At 43.2% G+C, this 22148-nt stretch overlaps 1 protein-coding gene across 1 annotated transcript in view; it reads left to right on the top strand.

The window, feature by feature from the left end:
- Positions 1 to 22148, top strand: part of LOC139575006 (uncharacterized) — an 80687-nt gene that overhangs the window by 294 nt on the left and 58245 nt on the right. Inside the window, exons 2-6 of the mRNA XM_071399889.1 lie at positions 313 to 498; positions 891 to 995; positions 5889 to 6027; positions 6353 to 6494; positions 6879 to 7011. Of these exons, the coding sequence (XP_071255990.1) occupies positions 313 to 498; positions 891 to 995; positions 5889 to 6027; positions 6353 to 6494; positions 6879 to 7011 (705 nt within the window). The remainder of the gene's footprint in view (positions 1 to 312; positions 499 to 890; positions 996 to 5888; positions 6028 to 6352; positions 6495 to 6878; positions 7012 to 22148) is intronic.

Genomic DNA, 22148 nt, shown 5'->3' with positions numbered 1-22148 from the left:
CGTGCGCAGTATTCAAATGAATTACAAATCCATGTTGATTGGTTCTTGCTGTACCTCCCAGCTGTAAACACACAGTCCCTCCAGGTTACTTACTACACTGGTATTTTACAGTCTCTGAGATTTACCTGTTGTTTCATTGTTTTTGTTTCAATTTACTTGATAAAATGGTAAATAGCCAATAATTACAGTGTGGTTTGGGCACCAATAACAGGTTGACAATGATTGTGCTGAATTCCTAAAAGCAAGATCCTCATTGTTACCATGTAATTAATTACATGACCTCCTGACCTCACGTCACCTTTGGCAGGTGAGGGCCCACTACACCGTGATCTCTGCCCTTCCCTGTCCTACGTTCTCCGGAGTGTGTCAGACAGGCGAAGACTGTGTCGTGCATACCACCTCGTTACCCTACACAGGACAGAAGCCCGCCTCAGGCTGGTGCGTCCGCCAATGGCAGAGGACCATTCCCAGCAACTACAAGGCCAACGTGAATGTGGGGTATGTGATTCGCTGAGAGACCTGTTATTATTATCACACCATGACCATTTGATGTGCTTTTGTAGAACATCTATAGAATCAATACACACTGACTGGTCATGTTCAGTGCTAGCTTCCGCAACATTGAAGACCGTAAGGTTTCATGAGTTGGTTTCATAATGGTGAAAATGTTACACAAACCTACTTTAAAGCAGTTGGACATTAAACCTCCTCAGTCCTCACAATTCAGAACATTCATGTATAATGCAGTTTCATGACTGATCATTCTTACTTTATATCATATGCATTATGTTATCTGTTATAAAGCAACTATTTTGCAGGTTATGTCACACCATTTCAGTAAAAGTGAAAAACAAACATATTTATTTGACTCCCCTGTAACTGTGAATTAGGTCCAACGTGAATGTGTTTCTGTTCTTGTGGGCTGGACCCTCCAACCAGTCTAACCCATTGAGACTAAACCAGCCCCCTTACTGCAGCCTGCCTCCTCCTCTCAGGTAACTCAACTCACTGTAACCTGGACCTGAGTCTTGTACTGCACATAAAAACATGACTCTGTTTACTCTAGTCTACACATTCTCACGGTTTTGACTGTTGATATGTAGTGTGATTTATTTGGTCATGATGACTGATACATTTTGACCCTTTTCTCTCCTCTTTGTCCTTCTCTCCCTTTCTCTCCTCTTTCCTTCCTTCCTTCCTTCCTCACCACCGTTCTCCCTTTCCATACTTTTTTCTTTCTCCTCTGTATCTCATCCCAATTGTCAAGCTCTTCGGTTCCGCTACAGCCTCTTCAAGTCTCTCAAAACAGGGTCCCAGTCCTCAAACTGTCTGTGTGTCTGACTTATTGTTTGTGAGATACACTATATACACACCGTCCAAAAGTTTGGGGTCACTTAGAAATTTCATTGTTTTTGAAAGAAAAGCACATTTTTTTACCATTAAAATAATATCAAATTGATCAGAAATGCAGTGTAGACATTGTTAATGTTGTAAATGACTATTGTAGCTGGAAACGGGCTGATTTTTTATGGAATATCTACACAGGCGTACAGAGGCCCATTATCAGCAACCATCACTCCTGTGTTCCAATGGCACGTTGTGTTAGCTAATCCAAGTTTATCATTTTAAAAGGCTAATTAATCATTAGAAAACCCTTTTGCAATTATGTTAGCACAGCTGAAAAGTGTTGTCCTGATTAAAGAAGCAATAAAATTGGCCTTCTTTAGACTAGTTGAGTATCTGGAGCATCAGCATTTGCGGGTTCGATTACAGGCTCAAAATGGCCAGAAACAAAGTACTTTATTCTGAAACTCGTCAGTCTATTCTTGTTCTGAGAAATTAAGGCTATTCCATGCGAGAAATTGCCAAAAAAACTGAAGATCTCGTACACCGCTGTGTACTACTCCCTTCACAGAACGGCGCAAACTGGCTCTAACCAGAATAGAAAGAGGAGTGGGAGGCCCCGGGGCACAACTGAGCAAGAGGACAAGTACATTAGTGTAACGGGCTTCCTCCTTCTCTTCATTCGAAGAGGAGTAACAAGGATTAGACCAACGTGCAGCGGGTTGTGAATACATAATGATTTATTATAAAGACTAAGACAAACACGAAAAACACTTGATACTTTTACAAAACAACAAACGAAGTAGACAGACCTGGTGCGACGAACTTACATGTAACACGAAGAACGCAATAACAGGAAAACTGACTACATAAAACGAATGAACAAACAAAACCGAAAACAGTCCCGTGTGGCGTAACATACAGACACTGACACAGGAGACAATCACCCACAAACAAACAGTGAGAACAACCTACCTTAATATGACTCTCAATCAGAGGAAACGTCAAACACCTGCCTCTAATTGAGAGCCATACCAGGCAACCCAAAACCAACATAGAAACAGAAAACATAGACTGCCCACCCAAAACTCACGCCCTGACCATCAAACACATACAAAACAACAGAAAACAGGTCAGGAACGTGACAGAACCCCCCCCTCAAGGTGCGAACTCCGGGCGCACCCCTAAAACTCAAGGGGAGGGTCTGGGTGGGCATCTGTCCACGGTGGCGGCTCCGGCGGTGGACGAGGACACCACTCCACCATTGTCTTTGTCCCCCTCCTTAGCGTCCTTTGAGTGGCGACCCTCGCCCCCGACCATGGTCCAGGAACCCTCACTAAGGCCCCTCCTACATAGAGGAGACAGCTCAGGACAGAGAGGTAGCTCCGGACAGAGAGGTAGCTCCGGACAGAGAGGTAGCTCCGGACAGAGGGACAACTCTGTACTAATGGCAGCTCCAGACTCGGTGGCAGCTCATGACTGTAGGGCAGCTCATGACTGTAGGGCCGCTCATGACTGTAGGGCCGCTCATGACTGGAGGGCCGCTCATGACTGGAGGGCCGCTCATGACTGGAGGGCCGCTCATGACTGGAGGGCCGCTCATGACTGGAGGGCCGCTCATGACTGGAGGGCCGCTCATGACTGGAGGGCCGCTCATGACTGGAGGGCCGCTCATGACTGTAGGGCCGCTCATGACTGGAGGGCCGCTCATGACTGGAGGGCCGCTCATGACTGGAGGGCCGCTCATGACTGGAGGGCCGCTCATGACTGGAGGGCCGCTCATGACTGGAGGGCCGCTCATGACTGGAGGGTCGCTCATGACTGGAGGGCCGCTCATGACTGGCTGGCGGCTCCTGACTGGCTGGCGGCTCTGGCAGCTCCTGACTGGCTGGCGGCTCTGGCAGCTCCTGACTGGCTGGCGGCTCTGGCAGCTCCTGACTGGCTGGCGGCTCTGGCAGCTCCTGACTGGCTGGCGGCTCTGGCAGCTCCTGACTGGCTGGCGGCTCTGGCAGCTCCTGACTGGCTGGCGGCTCTGGCAGCTCCTGACTGGCTGGCGGCTCTGGCAGCTCCTGACTGGCTGGCGGCTCTGGCAGCTCCTGACAGACGGACGGCTCTGGCAGCTCCTGGGCAGACGGACGGCTCAGAAGGCGCTGGGCAGACGGACGGCTCAGAAGGCGCTGGGCAGACGGACGGCTCAGAAGGCGCTGGGCAGACGGACGGCTCAGAAGGCGCTGGGCAGACGGACGGCTCAGAAGGCGCTGGGCAGACGGACGGCTCAGAAGGCGCTGGGCAGACGGACGGCTCAGAAGGCGCTGGGCAGACGGACGGCTCAGAAGGCGCTGGGCAGACGGACGGCTCAGAAGGCGCTGGGCAGACGGACGGCTCAGAAGGCGCTGGGCAGACGGACGGCTCAGAAGGCGCTGGGCAGACGGACGGCTCAGAAGGCGCTGGGCAGACGGACGGCTCAGACGGCGCTGGGCAGACGGACGGCTCAGACGGCGCTGGGCAGACGGACGGCTCAGACGGCGCTGGGCAGACGGACGGCTCAGACGACGCTGGGCAGACGGACGGCTCAGACGACGCTGGGCAGACAGGCAGTGCAGAAGGCGTTGGGCAGACGGCCGACTCTGCCCTGCTGAGGCGCACAGTAGGCCTGGTGCGTGGTGCCGGAACTGGAGGTACCGGGATGACGGCACGCACTTCAAGGCTAGTGCGGGGAGCAGGGACAGGGCACACTGACCTCTCGAAGCGCACTATAGGCCTGGTGCGTGGTACCGGAACTGGAGGTACCGGGCTGAGGGCACGCACCTCAGGGCGAGTGCGGGGAGAAGGAACAGTGCGTACAGGGCTCTGGAGACGCACAGGTGGCTTAGTGCGTGGTGCCGGAACTGGAGGCACTGGGCTGGAGACACGCACCATAGGGAGAGTGCGTGAAGGAGGAACAGGGCTCTGGAAACGCACCGGATGCCTGGTGCGTGGTGTGCCGGAAATACCGGACCGTGTAGGCGTACTGGCTCCCTTAAGCACTGAACCTGCCCAACCTTACCTGGTTGTATGCTCCCCGTCGCCTGACCAGTGCGGGGAGGTGGAATAACCCGCACCGGGCTATGTAGGCGAACCGGGGACACCATGCGTAAGGCTGGTGCCATGTAAGCCGGCCCAAGGAGACGTACTGGTGGCCAGATATGTAGAGCCGGCTTCATGGCACTTGGCTCAATGCTCAATCTAGCCCTACCAGTGCGGGGAGGTGGAATAACCCGCACCGGGCTATGCACACGTACAGGAGACACCGTGCGCTTTACTGCGTAACACGGTGTCTGCCCGTACTCCCGCTCTCCACGGTTAGCCTGGGAAGTGGGCGCAGGTCTCCTACCTGCCCTAGACCCACTACCTCTTAGCCCCCCCCCCAAGAAATGTTTGGGTTGTACTTGCGGGCTTTTCGGGCTTCCGTGCTAGACGCGTCCCCTCGTAACGCCGGTTCCTCTCTCCGGTTTCCTCCGCTCTCCGAGCTGCCTCCAGCTGTTCCCATGGGCGGCGATTCCCTTCAACTTTAGCCCATGGTCCTTTTCCTTCCATGATTTCCTCCCAAGACCATAAATCCTGCTTCATGCGCTGTCCGTTAACCCGCTGCTTGATCTGGGTTTGGTGGGTGATTCTGTAACGGGCTTCCTCCTTCTCTTCATCCGAAGAGGAGTAACAAGGATTAGACCAACGTGCAGCGGGTTGTGAATACATAATGATTTATTATAAAGACTAAGACAAACACGAAAAACACTTGATACTTTTACAAAACAACAAACGAAGTAGACAGACCTGGTGCGACGAACTTACATGTAACACGAAGAACGCAATAACAGGAAAACTGACTACATAAAACGAATGACCAAACAAAACCGAAAACAGTCCCGTGTGGCGTAACATACAGACACTGACACAGGAGACAATCACCCACAAACAAACAGTGAGAACAACCTATCTTAATATGACTCTCAATCAGAGGAAACGTCAAACACCTGCCTCTAATTGAGAGCCATACCAGGCAACCCAAAACCAACATAGAAACAGAAAACATAGACTGCCCACCCAAAACTCACGCCCTGACCATCAAACACATACAAAACAACAGAAAACAGGTCAGGAACGTGACAATTAGAGTGTCTAGTTTGAGAAACAGATGCCTCACAAGTCCTCAACTGGCAGCTTCATTAAATAGTACCCGCAAAACACCAGTCTCAAAGTCAACAGTGAAGAGGCGACTCCGGGATGCTGGCCTTCTAGGCAGAGTTGCAAAGAAAAATACATATCTCAGACTGGCCAATAAAAATAAAATATTAAGATGGGCAAAAGAACACAGACTTTGGACGGAGGACCTCTGCCTAGAAGGCCAGCATCCCGAAGTCGCCTCTTCACTGTTGACGTTGAGACTGGTGTTTTGTGGGTACTATTTAATGAAGCTGCCAGGAGGAAAATATATATATAATAAAGTGGGGAGAAAAACTCTTAAGTTACATATGATATTAACTGAGTGTGTATTCTTGTGTCAGGGCTCGCGTGAACTGCCCACATCACTTCCCACTGACGGTGAAGGACCTGGATGGGGACACAGTGCTCTGTCGCTTTGCCCAGGCTGACCTTGGAGAATGCCTTGACTGCCCCCAGAACAACTTTCTGCAGATGGAGGAGGTGAGTCTTAACTTATTTGTGTCTTTGTGTTAGTCCACACAGCAGTGACTGTTACGATGCCCCAAACCGCCAAGAAAAGGTGCAAGAAAGAGAACCGTGTAGGATTTTATTCCTATACAGAGAAATATCAAACATTAATCGGTCATTATGGATGCATCATGCACCATCTAAATGTGCGGGGAGGTTAAACCAGTTTAGAGTTATTTGTTGGACTTGCTTCTTTTGAGGGTTAGGCTTTCGGCTTCAGGCATGTGCTCTGTGGGAAACAAAGAACAATTGTTTTCAAATAAATGTTGTTGAGTTTGTTTTAATTGCTACTTCATAGGAGACGTGTACGCTGTTGTACAATGGTAAATCGTCCGCTGGCCAATACTCTGTGCAGCTGATGGTGGAGGACTTTTCACGCCAAACCCAAAGCAACAAACCCAAAGCACTCAGTTCCATCCCACTGCACCTGTCCCTTACAGGTGAGACTGACCCACAAACTATTTCACGCTGTCTTCTCTTTATTGATGGGCCTGTTTTAGGGGGAAATGAATCAGGTATATTCTGCTGGTCTGTTCTCAATAACTATACATACTGGACTCTATGATGTAGCTGTGTTGTTCAGTCTTGATCTGAGGCACCCTAGGATTGATTTATCAAGCGCTCTTGAAAAATACAATTTCAACACAGTAGTTAGTAATGGATGAATGACCCATAGTTATGTACCGGTTGGAACATTTTATATTGAGATACACCCAAAGTTCTTCAAAAGGAGCAATCATATACAGTATGATACCTGAAGGAGGTTAAAAAGAAAGTTGTTTAAAACTAAATAACCTTAGCTTTTGTCTTGTTCTTGGTTTCAGTGGAGGAGGCGTCCTCAAGCTGCAGTGCTGAGCCGGTCACTACGGGACTGACACCAACAGGGGGAGCCACCATCTCCGTTCTGCCCTATGAGCAGATAAACGTGCCTGTCACCTTTCATTCTGACCTAGAGAGGTGTGTTATAGCATTGTTTCCCAAACTCGCTCCTCAACCTGATGGTGTGTTATACTACTCAACCTAGAGGGGTGTGTTATACTACTCAACCTGATGGTGTGTTATACTACTCAACCTAGAGGTGTGTTATACTACTCAACCTGATGGTGTGTTATACTACTCAACCTAGAGGTGTGTTATACTACTCAACCTAGAGGTGTGTTATACTACTCAACCTAGAGGTGTGTTATACTACTCAACCTAGAGGTGTGTTATACTACTCAACCTAGAGGTGTGTTATACTACTCAACCTAGAGGTGTGTTATACTACTCAACCTGATGGTGTGTTATACTACTCAACCTAGAGGTGTGTTATACTACTCAACCTGATGGTGTGTTATACTACTCAACCTGATGGTGTGTTATACTACTCAACCTAGAGGTGTGTTATACTACTCAACCTAGAGGTGTGTTATACTACTCAACCTAGAGGTGTGTTATACTACTCAACCTAGAGGTGTGTTATACTACTCAACCTAGAGGTGTGTTATACTACTCAACCTGATTGTGTGTTATACTACTCAACCTAGAGGTGTGTTATACTACTCAACCTGATGGTGTGTTATACTACTCAACCTGATGGTGTGTTATACTACTCAACCTAGAGGTGTGTTATACTACTCAACCTGATGGTGTGTTATACTACTCAACCTAGAGGTGTGTTATACTACTCAACCTAGAGCTGTGTTATACTACTCAACCTAGAGGTGTGTTATACTACTCAACCTAGAGGTGTGTTATACTACTCAACCTAGAGGTGTGTTATACTACTCAACCTAGAGGTGTGTTATACTACTCAACCTAGATGTGTGTTATACTACTCAACCTGATGGTGTGTTATACTACTCAACCTGATGGTGTGTTATACTACTCAACCTAGAGGTGTGTTATACTACTCAACCTAGAGGTGTGTTATACTACTCAACCTAGAGGTGTGTTATACTACTCAACCTAGAGGTGTGTTATACTACTCAACCTAGAGGTGTGTTATACTACTCAACCTAGAGGTGTGTTATACTACTCAACCTGATGGTGTGTTATACTACTCAACCTAGAGGTGTGTTATACTACTCAACCTAGAGGTGTGTTATACTACTCAACCTAGAGGTGTGTTATACTACTCAACCTAGAGGTGTGTTATACTACTCAACCTGATGGTGTGTTATACTACTCAACCTAGAGGTGTGTTATACTACTCAACCTAGAGGTGTGTTATATTACTCAACCTAGAGGTGTGTTATACTACTCAACCTAGAGGTGTGTTATACTACTCAACCTAGAGGTGTGTTATACTACTCAACCTAGAGGTGTGTTATACTACTCAACCGAGAGGTGTGTTATACTACTCAACCTGATGGTGTGTTATACTACTCAACCTAGAGGTGTGTTATACTACTCAACCTAGAGGTGTGTTATACTACTCAACCTGATGGTGTGTTATACTACTCAACCTAGAGGTGTGTTATACTACTCAACCTAGAGGTGTGTTATACTACTCAACCTAGAGGTGTGTTATACTACTCAACCTAGAGGTGTGTTATACTACTCAACCTAGAGGTGTGTTATACTACTCAACCTAGAGGTGTGTTATACTACTCAACCTAGAGGTGTGTTATACTACTCAACCTAGAGGTGTGTTATACTACTCAACCTAGAGGTGTGTTATACTACTCAACCTAGAGGTGTGTTATACTACTCAACCTAGAGGTGTGTTATACTACTCAACCTAGAGGTGTGTTATACTACTCAACCTAGAGGTGTGTTATACTACTCAACCTAGAGGTGTGTTATACTACTCAACCTAGAGGTGTGTTATACTACTCAACCTAGAGGTGTGTTATACTACTCAACCTAGAGGTGTGTTATACTACTCAACCTTGAGGTGTGTTATACTACTCAACCTAGAGGTGTGTTATACTACTCAACCTGATGGTGTGTTATACTACTCAACCTAGAGGTTTGTTATACTACTCAACCTAGAGGTGTGTTATACTACTCAACCTGATATTGTGTTATACTACTCAACCTAGAGGTGTGTTATACTACTCAACCTAGAGGTGTGTTATACTACTCAACCTAGAGGTGTGTTATACTACTCAACCTAGAGGTGTGTTATACTACTCAACCTAGAGGTGTGTTATACTACTCAACCTGATGGTGTGTTATACTACTCAACCTAGAGGTGTGTTATACTACTCAACCTAGAGGTGTGTTATACTACTCAACCTAGAGGTGTGTTATACTACTCAACCTAGAGGTGTGTTATACTACTCAACCTAGAGGTGTGTTATACTACTCAACCTAGAGGTGTGTTATACTACTCAACCTAGAGGTGTGTTATACTACTCAACCTGATGGTGTGTTATACTACTCAACCTAGAGGTGTGTTATACTACTCAACCTAGAGGTGTGTTATACTACTCAACCTAGAGGTGTGTTATACTACTCAACCTAGAGGTGTGTTATACTACTCAACCTAGAGGTGTGTTATACTACTCAACCTAGAGGTGTGTTATACTACTCAACCTAGAGGTGTGTTATACTACTCAACCTGATGGTGTGTTATACTACTCAACCTAGAGGTGTGTTATACTACTCAACCTAGAGAGGTGTGTTATACTACTCAACCTAGAGGTGTGTTATACTACTCAACCTAGAGGTGTGTTATACTACTCAACCTAGAGGTGTGTTATACTACTCAACCTAGAGGTGTGTTATACTACTCAACCTAGAGGTGTGTTATACTACTCAACCTAGAGGTGTGTTATACTACTCAACCTGATGGTGTGTTATACTACTCAAACTAGAGGTGTGTTATACTACTCAACCTAGAGGTGTGTTATACTACTCAACCTAGAGGTGTGTTATACTACTCAACCTAGAGGTGTGTTATACTACTCAACCTAGAGGTGTGTTATACTACTCAACCTAGAGGTGTGTTATACTACTCAACCTGATGGTGTGTTATACTACTCAACCTAGAGGTGTGTTATACTACTCAACCTAGAGGTGTGTTATACTACTCAACCTAGAGGTGTGTTATACTACTCAACCTAGAGGTGTGTTATACTACTCAACCTAGAGGTGTGTTATACTACTCAACCTAGAGGTGTGTTATACTACTCAACCTGATGGTGTGTTATACTACTCAACCTAGAGGTGTGTTATACTACTCAACCTAGAGAGGTGTGTTATACTACTCAACCTAGAGGTGTGTTATACTACTCAACCTAGAGAGGTGTGTTATACTACTCAACCTAGAGGTGTGTTATACTACTCAACCTAGAGGTGTGTTATACTACTCAACCTAGAGGTGTGTTATACTACTCAACCTAGAGGTGTGTTATACTACTCAACCTAGAGGTGTGTTATACTACTCAACCTAGAGGTGTGTTATACTACTCAACCTAGAGGTGTGTTATACTACTCAACCTAGAGGTGTGTTATACTACTCAACCTAGAGGTGTGTTATACTACTCAACCTAGAGGTGTGTTATACTACTCAACCTAGAGGTGTGTTATACTACTCAACCTGGTGGTGTGTTATACTACTCAACCTAGAGGTGTGTTATACTACTCAACCTAGAGGTGTGTTATACTACTCAACCTAGAGGTGTGTTATACTACTCAACCTAGAGGTGTGTTATACTACTCAACCTAGAGGTGTGTTATACTACTCAACCTAGAGGTGTGTTATACTACTCAACCTAGAGGTGTGTTATACTACTCAACCTAGAGGTGTGTTATACTACTCAACCTGATGGTGTGTTATACTACTCAACCTGATGGTGTGTTATACTACTCAACCTAGAGGTGTGTTATACTACTCAACCTAGAGGTGTGTTATACTACTCAACCTAGAGGTGTGTTATACTACTCAACCTAGAGGTGTGTTATACTACTCAACCTAGAGGTGTGTTATACTACTCAACCTAGAGGTGTGTTATACTACTCAACCTAGAGGTGTGTTATACTACTCAACCTAGAGGTGTGTTATACTACTCAACCTAGAGGTGTGTTATACTACTCAACCTAGAGGTGTGTTATACTACTCAACCTAGAGGTGTGTTATACTACTCAACCTAGAGGTGTGTTATACTACTCAACCTAGAGGTGTGTTATACTACTCAACCTAGAGGTGTGTTATACTACTCAACCTGATGGTGTGTTATACTACTCAACCTGATGGTGTGTTATACTACTCAACCTAGAGGTGTGTTATACTACTCAACCTAGAGGTGTGTTATACTACTCAACCTAGAGGTGTGTTATACTACTCAACCTAGAGGTGTGTTATACTACTCAACCTAGAGGTGTGTTATACTACTCAACCTAGAGGTGTGTTATACTACTCAACCTAGAGGTGTGTTATACTACTCAACCTAGAGGTGTGTTATACTACTCAACCTAGAGGTGTGTTATACTACTCAACCTAGAGGTGTGTTATACTACTCAACCTGATGGTGTGTTATACTACTCAACCTAGAGGTTTGTTATACTACTCAACCTAGAGGTGTGTTATACTACTCAACCTGATGGTGTGTTATACTACTCAACCTAGAGGTGTGTTATACTACTCAACCTAGAGGTGTGTTATACTACTCAACCTAGAGGTGTGTTATACTACTCAACCTAGAGGTGTGTTATACTACTCAACCTAGAGGTGTGTTATACTACTCAACCTAGAGGTGTGTTATACTACTCAACCTGATGGTGTGTTATACTACTCAACCTAGAGGTGTGTTATACTACTCAACCTAGAGGTGTGTTATACTACTCAACCTAGAGGTGTGTTATACTACTCAACCTAGAGGTGTGTTATACTACTCAACCTAGAGGTGTGTTATACTACTCAACCTAGAGGTTTGTTATACTACTCAACCTAGAGGTGTGTTATACTACTCAACCTAGAGGTGTGTTATACTACTCAACCTAGAGGTGTGTTATACTACTCAACCTAGAGGTGTGTTATACTACTCAACCTGATGGTGTGTTATACTACTCAACCTAGAGGTGTGTTATACTACTCAACCTAGAGGTGTGTTATACTACTCAACCTAGAGGTGTGTTATACTACTCAACCTAGAGGTGTGTTATACTACTCAACCTAGAGGTGTGTTATACTACTCAACCTGATGGTCTGTTATTCTACTCAACCTAGAGGTGTGTTATACTACTCAACCTAGAGGTGTGTTATACTACTCAACCTAGAGGTGTGTTATACTACTCAACCTAGAGGTGTGTTATACTACTCAACCTAGAGGTGTGTTATACTACTCAACCTAGAGGTGTGTTATACTACTCAACCTAGAGGTGTGTTATACTACTCAACCTAGAGGTGTGTTATACTACTCAACCTAGAGGTGTGTTATACTACTCAACCTAGAGGTGTGTTATACTACTCAACCTGATGGTGTGTTATACTACTCAACCTAGAGGTGTGTTATACTACTCAACCTAGAGGTGTGTTATACTACTCAACCTAGAGGTGTGTTATACTACTCAACCTAGAGGTGTGTTATACTACTCAACCTAGAGGTGTGTTATACTACTCAACCTAGAGGTGTGTTATACTACTCAACCTAGAGGTGTGTTATACTACTCAACCTAGAGGTGTGTTATACTACTCAACCTAGAGGTGTGTTATACTACTCAACCTAGAGGTGTGTTATACTACTCAACCTAGAGGTGTGTTATACTACTCAACCTAGAGGTGTGTTATACTACTCAACCTAGAGGTGTGTTATACTACTCAACCTAGAGGTGTGTTATACTACTCAACCTAGAGGTGTGTTATACTACTCAACCTGATGGTGTGTTATACTACTCAACCTAGAGGTGTGTTATACTACTCAACCTAGAGGTGTGTTATACTACTCAACCTAGAGGTGTGTTATACTACTCAACCTAGAGGTGTGTTATACTACTCAACCTAGAGGTGTGTTATACTACTCAACCTGATGGTGTGTTATACTACTCAACCTAGAGGTGTGTTATACTACTCAACCTAGAGGTGTGTTATACTACTCAACCTAGAGGTGTGTTATACTACTCAACCTAGAGGTGTGTTATACTACTCAACCTAGAGGTGTGTTATACTACTCAACCTAGAGGTGTGTTATACTACTCAACCTAGAGGTGTGTTATACTACTCAACCTGATTGTGTGTTATACTACTCAACCTGATGGTGTGTTATACTACTCAACCTAGAGGTGTGTTATACTACTCAACCTAGAGAGGTGTGTTATACTACTCAACCTAGAGAGGTGTGTTATACTACTCAACCTAGAGGTGTGTTATACTACTCAACCTAGAGGTGTGTTATACTACTCAACCTAGAGGTGTGTTATACTACTCAACCTGATTGTGTGTTATACTACTCAACCTGATGGTGTGTTATACTACTCAACCTAGAGGTGTGTTATACTACTCAACCTAGAGGTGTGTTATACTACTCAACCTAGAGGTGTGTTATACTACTCAACCTAGAGGTGTGTTATACTACTCAACCTAGAGGTGTGTTATACTACTCAACCTAGAGGTGTGTTATACTACTCAACCTGATGGTGTGTTATACTACTCAACCTAGAGGTGTGTTATACTACTCAACCTAGAGAGGTGTGTTATACTACTCAACCTAGAGGTGTGTTATACTACTCAACCTAGAGGTGTGTTATACTACTCAACCTAGAGGTGTGTTATACTACTCAACCTAGAGGTGTGTTATACTACTCAACCTAGAGGTGTGTTATACTACTCAACCTAGAGGTGTGTTATACTACTCAACCTAGAGGTGTGTTATACTACTCAACCTGATGGTGTGTTATGCTACTCAACCTAGAGGTGTGTTATACTACTCAACCTAGAGAGGTGTGTTATACTACTCAACCTAGAGGTGTGTTATACTACTCAACCTAGAGGTGTGTTATACTACTCAACCTGATGGTGTGTTATACTACTCAACCTAGAGAGGTGTGTTATACTACTCAACCTAGAGGTGTGTTATACTACTCAACCTAGAGGTGTGTTATACTACTCAACCTAGAGGTGTGTTATACTACTCAACCTAGAGGTGTGTTATACTACTCAACCTAGAGGTGTGTTATACTACTCAACCTAGAGGTGTGTTATACTACTCAACCTAGAGGTGTGTTATACTACTCAACCTGATGGTGTGTTATACTACTCAACCTGATGGTGTGTTATACTACTCAACCTGATGGTGTGTTATACTACTCAACCTAGAGGTGTGTTATACTACTCAACCTAGAGGTGTGTTATACTACTCAACCTAGAGGTGTGTTATACTACTCAACCTAGAGGTGTGTTATACTACTCAACCTGATGGTGTGTTATACTACTCAACCTAGAGGTTTGTTATACTACTCAACCTAGAGGTGTGTTATACTACTCAACCTGATGGTGTGTTATACTACTCAACCTAGAGGTGTGTTATACTACTCAACCTAGAGGTGTGTTATACTACTCAACCTAGAGGTGTGTTATACTACTCAACCTAGAGGTGTGTTATACTACTCAACCTAGAGGTGTGTTATACTACTCAACCTAGAGGTGTGTTATACTACTCAACCTGATGGTGTGTTATACTACTCAACCTAGAGGTGTGTTATACTACTCAACCTAGAGGTGTGTTATACTACTCAACCTAGAGGTGTGTTATACTACTCAACCTAGAGGTGTGTTATACTACTCAACCTAGAGGTGTGTTATACTACTCAACCTAGAGGTGTGTTATACTACTCAACCTAGAGGTGTGTTATACTACTCAACCTAGAGGTGTGTTATACTACTCAACCTAGAGGTGTGTTATACTACTCAACCTGATGGTGTGTTATACTACTCAACCTAGAGGTGTGTTATACTACTCAACCTAGAGGTGTGTTATACTACTCAACCTAGAGGTGTGTTATACTACTCAACCTAGAGGTGTGTTATACTACTCAACCTAGAGGTGTGTTATACTACTCAACCTAGAGGTGTGTTATACTACTCAACCTAGAGGTGTGTTATACTACTCAACCTGATGGTGTGTTATACTACTCAACCTAGAGGTTTGTTATACTACTCAACCTAGAGGTGTGTTATACTACTCAACCTAGAGGTGTGTTATACTACTCAACCTAGAGGTGTGTTATACTACTCAACCTAGAGGTGTGTTATACTACTCAACCTAGAGGTGTGTTATACTACTCAACCTAGAGGTGTGTTATACTACTCAACCTAGAGGTGTGTTATACTACTCAACCTAGAGGTGTGTTATACTACTCAACCTAGAGGTGTGTTATACTACTCAACCTAGAGGTGTGTTATACTACTCAACCTAGAGGTGTGTTATACTACTCAACCTAGAGGTGTGTTATACTACTCAACCTAGAGGTGTGTTATACTACTCAACCTAGAGGTGTGTTATACTACTCAACCTAGAGGTGTGTTATACTACTCAACCTGATGGTGTGTTATACTACTCAACCTAGAGGTGTGTTATACTACTCAACCTAGAGGTGTGTTATACTACTCAACCTAGAGGTGTGTTATACTACTCAACCTAGAGGTGTGTTATACTACTCAACCTAGAGGTGTGTTATACTACTCAACCTGATGGTGTGTTATTCTACTCAACCTAGAGGTGTGTTATACTACTCAACCTAGAGGTGTGTTATACTACTCAACCTAGAGGTGTGTTATACTACTCAACCTAGAGGTGTGTTATACTACTCAACCTAGAGGTGTGTTATACTACTCAACCTAGAGGTGTGTTATACTACTCAACCTAGAGGTGTGTTATACTACTCAACCTAGAGGTGTGTTATACTACTCAACCTAGAGGTGTGTTATACTACTCAACCTAGAGGTGTGTTATACTACTCAACCTGATGGTGTGTTATACTACTCAACCTAGAGGTGTGTTATACTACTCAACCTAGAGGTGTGTTATACTACTCAACCTAGAGGTGTGTTATACTACTCAACCTAGAGGTGTGTTATACTACTCAACCTAGAGGTGTGTTATACTACTCAACCTAGAGGTGTGTTATACTACTCAACCTAGAGGTGTGTTATACTACTCAACCTAGAGGTGTGTTATACTACTCAACCTAGAGGTGTGTTATACTACTCAACCTAGAGGTGTGTTATACTACTCAACCTAGAGGTGTGTTATACTACTCAACCTAGAGGTGTGTTATACTACTCAACCTAGAGGTGTGTTATACTACTCAACCTAGAGGTGTGTTATACTACTCAACCTAGAGGTGTGTTATACTACTCAACCTAGAGGTGTGTTATACTACTCAACCTAGAGGTGTGTTATACTACTCAACCTGATGGTGTGTTATACTACTCAACCTAGAGGTGTGTTATACTACTCAACCTAGAGGTGTGTTATACTACTCAACCTAGAGGTGTGTTATACTACTCAACCTAGAGGTGTGTTATACTACTCAACCTAGAGGTGTGTTATACTACTCAACCTGATGGTGTGTTATACTACTCAACCTAGAGGTGTGTTATACTACTCAACCTAGAGGTGTGTTATACTACTCAACCTAGAGGTGTGTTATACTACTCAACCTAGAGGTGTGTTATACTACTCAACCTAGAGGTGTGTTATACTACTCAACCTAGAGGTGTGTTATACTACTCAACCTGATTGTGTGTTATACTACTCAACCTGATGGTGTGTTATACTACTCAACCTAGAGGTGTGTTATACTACTCAACCTAGAGAGGTGTGTTATACTACTCAACCTAGAGAGGTGTGTTATACTACTCAACCTAGAGGTGTGTTATACTACTCAACCTAGAGGTGTGTTATACTACTCAACCTAGAGGTGTGTTATACTACTCAACCTGATTGTGTGTTATACTACTCAACCTGATGGTGTGTTATACTACTCAACCTAGAGGTGTGTTATACTACTCAACCTAGAGGTGTGTTATACTACTCAACCTAGAGGTGTGTTATACTACTCAACCTAGAGGTGTGTTATACTACTCAACCTAGAGGTGTGTTATACTACTCAACCTAGAGGTGTGTTATACTACTCAACCTGATGGTGTGTTATACTACTCAACCTAGAGGTGTGTTATACTACTCAACCTAGAGAGGTGTGTTATACTACTCAACCTAGAGGTGTGTTATACTACTCAACCTAGAGGTGTGTTATACTACTCAACCTAGAGGTGTGTTATACTACTCAACCTAGAGGTGTGTTATACTACTCAACCTAGAGGTGTGTTATACTACTCAACCTAGAGGTGTGTTATACTACTCAACCTAGAGGTGTGTTATACTACTCAACCTGATGGTGTGTTATGCTACTCAACCTAGAGGTGTGTTATACTACTCAACCTAGAGAGGTGTGTTATACTACTCAACCTAGAGGTGTGTTATACTACTCAACCTAGAGGTGTGTTATACTACTCAACCTGATGGTGTGTTATACTACTCAACCTAGAGAGGTGTGTTATACTACTCAACCTAGAGGTGTGTTATACTACTCAACCTAGAGGTGTGTTATACTACTCAACCTAGAGGTGTGTTATACTACTCAACCTAGAGGTGTGTTATACTACTCAACCTAGAGGTGTGTTATACTACTCAACCTAGAGGTGTGTTATACTACTCAACCTAGAGGTGTGTTATACTACTCAACCTGATGGTGTGTTATACTACTCAACCTGATGGTGTGTTATACTACTCAACCTGATGGTGTGTTATACTACTCAACCTAGAGGTGTGTTATACTACTCAACCTAGAGGTGTGTTATACTACTCAACCTAGAGGTGTGTTATACTACTCAACCTAGAGGTGTGTTATACTACTCAACCTGATGGTGTGTTATACTACTCAACCTAGAGGTTTGTTATACTACTCAACCTAGAGGTGTGTTATACTACTCAACCTGATGGTGTGTTATACTACTCAACCTAGAGGTGTGTTATACTACTCAACCTGATGGTGTGTTATACTACTCAACCTGATGGTGTGTTATACTACTCAACCTGATGGTGTGTTATACTACTCAACCTAGAGGTGTGTTATACTACTCAACCTAGAGGTGTGTTATACTACTCAACCTAGAGGTGTGTTATACTACTCAACCTAGAGGTGTGTTATACTACTCAACCTGATGGTGTGTTATACTACTCAACCTAGAGGTTTGTTATACTACTCAACCTAGAGGTGTGTTATACTACTCAACCTGATGGTGTGTTATACTACTCAACCTAGAGGTGTGTTATACTACTCAACCTAGAGGTGTGTTATACTACTCAACCTAGAGGTGTGTTATACTACTCAACCTAGAGGTGTGTTATACTACTCAACCTAGAGGTGTGTTATACTACTCAACCTAGAGGTGTGTTATACTACTCAACCTGATGGTGTGTTATACTACTCAACCTAGAGGTGTGTTATACTACTCAACCTAGAGGTGTGTTATACTACTCAACCTAGAGGTGTGTTATACTACTCAACCTAGAGGTGTGTTATACTACTCAACCTAGAGGTGTGTTATACTACTCAACCTAGAGGTGTGTTATACTACTCAACCTGATGGTGTGTTATACTACTCAACCTGATGGTGTGTTATACTACTCAACCTGATGGTGTGTTATACTACTCAACCTAGAGGTGTGTTATACTACTCAACCTAGAGGTGTGTTATACTACTCAACCTAGAGGTGTGTTATACTACTCAACCTAGAGGTGTGTTATACTACTCAACCTGATGGTGTGTTATACTACTCAACCTAGAGGTTTGTTATACTACTCAACCTAGAGGTGTGTTATACTACTCAACCTGATGGTGTGTTATACTACTCAACCTAGAGGTGTGTTATACTACTCAACCTGATGGTGTGTTATACTACTCAACCTGATGGTGTGTTATACTACTCAACCTGATGGTGTGTTATACTACTCAACCTAGAGGTGTGTTATACTACTCAACCTAGAGGTGTGTTATACTACTCAACCTAGAGGTGTGTTATACTACTCAACCTAGAGGTGTGTTATACTACTCAACCTGATGGTGTGTTATACTACTCAACCTAGAGGTTTGTTATACTACTCAACCTAGAGGTGTGTTATACTACTCAACCTGATGGTGTGTTATACTACTCAACCTAGAGAGGTGTGTTATACTACTCAACCTAGAGAGGTGTGTTATACTACTCAACCTAGAGGTGTGTTATACTACTCAACCTAGAGGTGTGTTATACTACTCAACCTTGAGGTGTGTTATACTACTCAACCTGATTGTGTGTTATACTACTCAACCTGATGGTGTGTTATACTACTCAACCTAGAGGTGTGTTATACTACTCAACCTAGAGGTGTGTTATACTACTCAACCTAGAGGTGTGTTATACTACTCAACCTAGAGGTGTGTTATACTACTCAACCTAGAGGTGTGTTATACTACTCAACCTAGAGGTGTGTTATACTACTCAACCTGATGGTGTGTTATACTACTCAACCTAGAGGTGTGTTATACTACTCAACCTAGAGAGGTGTGTTATACTACTCAACCTAGAGGTGTGTTATACTACTCAACCTAGAGGTGTGTTATACTACTCAACCTAGAGGTGTGTTATACTACTCAACCTAGAGGTGTGTTATACTACTCAACCTAGAGGTGTGTTATACTACTCAACCTAGAGGTGTGTTATACTACTCAACCTAGAGGTGTGTTATACTACTCAACCTGATGGTGTGTTATGCTACTCAACCTAGAGGTGTGTTATACTACTCAACCTAGAGAGGTGTGTTATACTACTCAACCTAGAGGTGTGTTATACTACTCAACCTAGAGGTGTGTTATACTACTCAACCTGATGGTGTGTTATACTACTCAACCTAGAGAGGTGTGTTATACTACTCAACCTAGAGGTGTGTTATACTACTCAACCTAGAGGTGTGTTATACTACTCAACCTAGAGGTGTGTTATACTACTCAACCTAGAGGTGTGTTATACTACTCAACCTAGAGGTGTGTTATACTACTCAACCTAGAGGTGTGTTATACTACTCAACCTAGAGGTGTGTTATACTACTCAACCTGATGGTGTGTTATACTACTCAACCTGATGGTGTGTTATACTACTCAACCTGATGGTGTGTTATACTACTCAACCTGATGGTGTGTTATACTACTCAACCTAGAGGTGTGTTATACTACTCAACCTAGAGGTGTGTTATACTACTCAACCTAGAGGTGTGTTATACTACTCAACCTAGAGGTGTGTTATACTACTCAACCTGATGGTGTGTTATACTACTCAACCTAGAGGTTTGTTATACTACTCAACCTAGAGGTGTGTTATACTACTCAACCTGATGGTGTGTTATACTACTCAACCTAGAGGTGTGTTATACTACTCAACCTGATGGTGTGTTATACTACTCAACCTGATGGTGTGTTATACTACTCAACCTGATGGTGTGTTATACTACTCAACCTAGAGGTGTGTTATACTACTCAACCTAGAGGTGTGTTATACTACTCAACCTAGAGGTGTGTTATACTACTCAACCTAGAGGTGTGTTATACTACTCAACCTGATGGTGTGTTATACTACTCAACCTAGAGGTTTGTTATACTACTCAACCTAGAGGTGTGTTATACTACTCAACCTGATGGTGTGTTATACTACTCAACCTAGAGGTGTGTTATACTACTCAACCTAGAGGTGTGTTATACTACTCAACCTAGAGGTGTGTTATACTACTCAACCTAGAGGTGTGTTATACTACTCAACCTAGAGGTGTGTTATACTACTCAACCTAGAGGTGTGTTATACTACTCAACCTGATGGTGTGTTATACTACTCAACCTAGAGGTGTGTTATACTACTCAACCTAGAGGTGTGTTATACTACTCAACCTAGAGGTGTGTTATACTACTCAACCTAGAGGTGTGTTATACTACTCAACCTAGAGGTGTGTTATACTACTCAACCTAGAGGTGTGTTATACTACTCAACCTGATGGTGTGTTATACTACTCAACCTGATGGTGTGTTATACTACTCAACCTGATGGTGTGTTATACTACTCAACCTAGAGGTGTGTTATACTACTCAACCTAGAGGTGTGTTATACTACTCAACCTAGAGGTGTGTTATACTACTCAACCTAGAGGTGTGTTATACTACTCAACCTGATGGTGTGTTATACTACTCAACCTAGAGGTTTGTTATACTACTCAACCTAGAGGTGTGTTATACTACTCAACCTGATGGTGTGTTATACTACTCAACCTAGAGGTGTGTTATACTACTCAACCTGATGGTGTGTTATACTACTCAACCTGATGGTGTGTTATACTACTCAACCTGATGGTGTGTTATACTACTCAACCTAGAGGTGTGTTATACTACTCAACCTAGAGGTGTGTTATACTACTCAACCTAGAGGTGTGTTATACTACTCAACCTAGAGGTGTGTTATACTACTCAACCTGATGGTGTGTTATACTACTCAACCTAGAGGTTTGTTATACTACTCAACCTAGAGGTGTGTTATACTACTCAACCTGATGGTGTGTTATACTACTCAACCTAGAGAGGTGTGTTATACTACTCAACCTAGAGAGGTGTGTTATACTACTCAACCTAGAGGTGTGTTATACTACTCAACCTAGAGGTGTGTTATACTACTCAACCTAGAGGTGTGTTATACTACTCAACCTGATTGTGTGTTATACTACTCAACCTGATGGTGTGTTATACTACTCAACCTAGAGGTGTGTTATACTACTCAACCTAGAGGTGTGTTATACTACTCAACCTAGAGGTGTGTTATACTACTCAACCTAGAGGTGTGTTATACTACTCAACCTAGAGGTGTGTTATACTACTCAACCTAGAGGTGTGTTATACTACTCAACCTGATGGTGTGTTATACTACTCAACCTAGAGGTGTGTTATACTACTCAACCTAGAGAGGTGTGTTATACTACTCAACCTAGAGGTGTGTTATACTACTCAACCTAGAGGTGTGTTATACTACTCAACCTAGAGGTGTGTTATACTACTCAACCTAGAGGTGTGTTATACTACTCAACCTAGA

This window comes from Salvelinus alpinus, chromosome 5 (assembly GCF_045679555.1).
Source record: "Salvelinus alpinus chromosome 5, SLU_Salpinus.1, whole genome shotgun sequence".
Lineage (NCBI taxonomy): Eukaryota > Metazoa > Chordata > Actinopteri > Salmoniformes > Salmonidae > Salvelinus > Salvelinus alpinus.
Note: the sequence above shows the minus strand (reverse complement) of the source record. Positions and strands in the feature narration are given on the sequence as shown.